This window comes from Onychomys torridus, chromosome 12 (genome assembly GCF_903995425.1).
Source record: "Onychomys torridus chromosome 12, mOncTor1.1, whole genome shotgun sequence".
Lineage (NCBI taxonomy): Eukaryota > Metazoa > Chordata > Mammalia > Rodentia > Cricetidae > Onychomys > Onychomys torridus.
Genome location: NC_050454.1, coordinates 65,812,733 through 65,816,556, shown reverse-complemented (window position 1 = coordinate 65,816,556; position 3,824 = coordinate 65,812,733). Strand labels below are relative to the sequence as shown.

The 3,824-nt window shown below is 38.7% G+C and overlaps 1 protein-coding gene across 1 annotated transcript; it reads left to right on the top strand.

Moving 5' to 3' along the window:
* Positions 1–2,821: 2,821 nt before the first annotated feature.
* Positions 2,822–3,403, top strand: LOC118593867 (keratin-associated protein 26-1-like). The gene has a single exon (XM_036203449.1). The coding sequence runs from the start codon at positions 2,822–2,824 to the stop codon at positions 3,401–3,403; it is 582 nt and encodes a 193-aa protein (XP_036059342.1).
* The last annotated feature ends 421 nt before the right edge of the window (positions 3,404–3,824 follow it).

The following is a 3,824-nucleotide window of genomic DNA, read 5'->3' as shown; positions in this document are numbered from 1 at the left end:
AAAGAAACAAATGAAAATTCTCGTTCTAAAGAAAAGTAAATCTAACCCCTCTAAATTTTCTACATAAACTTCAATATCTGTCCCAATTGATGTACACAAAGCAAATTAATCACCATGTAAGTGGACTGATCTTTAGAAGGCCATGAGAACTACGAGGAGTTTGTGTTTGTTTGTTTCCCATTTCACTTATGCTGGGTTCAGGGGGCAGAAGTAGTAACATTTCTCCCCCTTTGATATTCAGGACACAGTTTTTCTATACAAGTATTTAAAAATACAGTACCTCATAGATAATTTCCCATTATTTACCCCATCAAGCATACACTTGTGTACTCAGTGAATGACAGAAGGGATTAATTTTTCTTATTAACAGTAATGTCCAGCTGATTATGCCATGGGTCTCCAATGGCAGATGTAGCTATGGGGTATGGTAATCCAGAATATCCTCTATCCAATATGACATGTTTAAAAATAACTCCATGTTTAATTAATTACTGATAAATTGAGCAAGGAAAACCACATCTCACATGGAGAAACCCACATCTGAGGATTTAGCTAATATGTGGCTTATGTATTAGCCAACTATATGCAACTGGGAAATATGTACAGCTTGTGGAAACTGTTTTCTAGATTAGTCATTGACCATTGGGAGAAAAAAAAAAGAAAATATGTCTCACTTCTAGTTGAGGAGCTATTGAAAACTGATGGCTACTGTTAGAATAAGAGTTCAGTTGTGTGGGGGAGGCGTCTACACATAATCCAGTAGCTGGTCCTATATCTATGAGTACATAGGCACCACTGAATGGAGTCAGTAGGTTTCAAAACAAAGCACCTGGAGTTGGGACAATCAAGGAGGGGAAAAGACTAAAATACATATTGGAAGGGAGATTGTAGACTGGACTGGACTTAATTAAAATACATGATATGCATGTATGAAATTCTCAAACAGTAAACATGATTTGTAAAAATCTCCAAGATCCAATGCAGGGAAGGGAAGGTATGTTGTTACTTAGCTGTCTCCTTATTCAATAAACAGAATTATAACCTGACTCAATCCACTTTTGGTTTATTGAAGAATCATAAAATGTGTGTTTATAGTCTTCCCAGTATTAAAAGGATTTAAATAAATGAAACTGTTGAAATACACACCCAGAACAGATGTAAACACAACGCCAGTGTGGATGCTTCCTGGTGTTGCAAAAAGATGCCTTTAGAATTACTAAATTCTAATGAGTAAACCCTGAGAGACTTTCAGAATTTCTAACAAGAAAAGTTAGCTATGAGTGTTCTCCTGGCAAAAGAATGTTCTTCCTCAGTAGAAGAGGACAGTTTTTGGCCTCATAGTCATGTTTACCATAGCCAACTATGAAAATATCTGAAACAAGGCTCAGTGCTGACTACACTGAATTGCTGTGCTTCAGGTCAAGCTTATAGCCAACTCTAGTGAGGACTTCCTGGGTAGATAAATGGTCCAAACTTTCCACCCAGGGTTTTTTCATGAAATCCTAAGGTACCAGTGAGCTTATGAAAAGAATATGAAAGAATTAAAACTTAAAAGAGTTACATCTGAGAATATAATAATTGAATAGTAGATAATGTACAAGTTCTGGTTATATTTTCTCTGGCCAGAAATGTTGGCTGTTGTTGCTTCAGGAAGGTAAAACTGAAATATAGGGACTAAGAAAACTAGCTAAGGTCTATTATTTTCCCACTCCAACAGGTACCAATAAGAACATGTTTCCAGAGGCATATGATATAAGCAAGCACTCTCCTGAATTTAAGCTCTTCAAGGAACACTAAGAGAGGCCATTTATCTAAACGGCATGGCCAAGGTTGAGTGGTAGGGTACAGTAATGTAACTAAGCTACAACCCTGCTTTTGATTGGCAGACTAGACCAGGAATTTTCACTTCCTTTCCAACCATACATTGTGACTCTAAATGTCCAACAGGAAAAAGAAACTAAATTGCCTTTCTCTGATAAACAATATAGAAAACACGAGCTATTTAAAAAATATTTTGTGTATAAGAAGACATTTGTTGGAAACATGGCTAGAAATAAGGCACACTTTTTATTTACAGTATCATTCTGTAAACTCACACAGGCATGCCTCAAAGGAAATGTGGTTTCCTTGGTACACAGCATCTGTCAAATATGTGTGCTAACACCTCCAGTTTCATTCTAATAAAAGATAGAACAGTGACACATACTCTTTGGGTGTGGATCTTCATAAAAATTACCAAGGATTTTTCAGGTCACCATTCCTTGCTGGGAAAGATATACTGGAAAACAATATCTAAATCAGGCTTCCCAGTGGTCGTGTGGAGGTTAACTCTCCAAAGAAGTATTATGCATCTGAGATCAATTTTCTCAATTTTATTTATCACTTCTCCAATACGGTATTAATACTTTAAACATTAAGATATATTCTTTTTATTTTATTAGTAAGTGACTTTAAGTAAATTGTCACCAATTATATAGAAGCATTGGTGGTTTTTTAACAGTAACTTTAAGAAGCTGTTAGGACTGTTAAAGGAAAATTGCCTCTAGTGAGAAATTAGATGAGGAGGACCAGATTGACTTTGAAATGACAGTCATTTGAAAAGATGTGACACTGATGATGTATCTTTTATGAGTTAGTGGGAGGGCTGCTTAGTAGGCAACTAAATAATATTCCAATGAGAGGCCAGGAAGATGGACTATAGACAGAACCAACACCCAGCACCCAGGGTATATAAAGAAGTCTAGTAGGTAACAAACGCGCTTCAGCATCCTGTTCTCTGCAGTCGACTCGAGACCTGGTTGTTGATCTTTCTATTGCTATCATGTCTAATAACTGCTGCTCAGAAGTCTGCAGCTCTTCTTCTCCTAGGAACTCTAGGCACGTTCCTGCCACCTCACCCGTTGGACTTTGCTCCACTGAGACAAGGTGTAGAAATGCCCCTTGCTCTCCTACTAGCAGCCTGGGCAGCAATGCCTCACGTGACAACTGCCAAGAGCCCTGCACTGAACATGGGAGCGGCCAATCAACCAGCTGCATCAGGAACACTGGCAGCCCTTCAGTCGGATCGCCAGTTACTTCAGGGGTCTCTGGATCCCAGGAAGGCAACAGCTGCCTTCCTGTCACATCCTGCAGTTCCAGCGTTGGCCGTCCAACATCCTGTAGACCACCTTTGAGCTGCTTCCATCCAAGTTACCAGTCCTATGGCTATCAGCCCCTGGACTACCTGACCTGCAGTCGTCAACCACTGAGCTATCTTCCCTATGATCATCCACCACTGAGAAACCTGACCTATGGATGCCAGCCTTTTAGCTGCATGTCTGACTATTACAGGCCCACAAGCTGTACCTATGGCCGGTTCCAACGATACTCCTCTTCCTTGGGTGGTTGGCGTTGTCGTTACTGAAGAAATTCATGAGTAGCTGAAGCAACCTCATTCTTCTAACTTGAAGAAATCAGCCAGTATCACAGGGAGGCTCTTGTTTCATGGGGCTATAATGGGTGCTCATTCTATAGTAATTTTCTTCCACTGAACTTCTTGGTGCTTTAGGGATATATATCACTTACTTTAGTATTTTTGCAAATACTTGATATTGTTCTACTTTGGGAAAAAGTTTTTCTTCCATGTTCATTCTAATTAAATCATGGCTTCGCATAAAGATCATGCTTATCGTGTATTGTCATTTACATGGTTTTAATTTGCCCCTGGCTTTCTCCTTAGAAACTATGGACATCAGCTACTTTAGTTGAAAATAATGATTATTTGGGATTAACTATGGAGAATATTAAATATTTCCAGAAGTTTTTAATGACTTATGTAAAAGAAA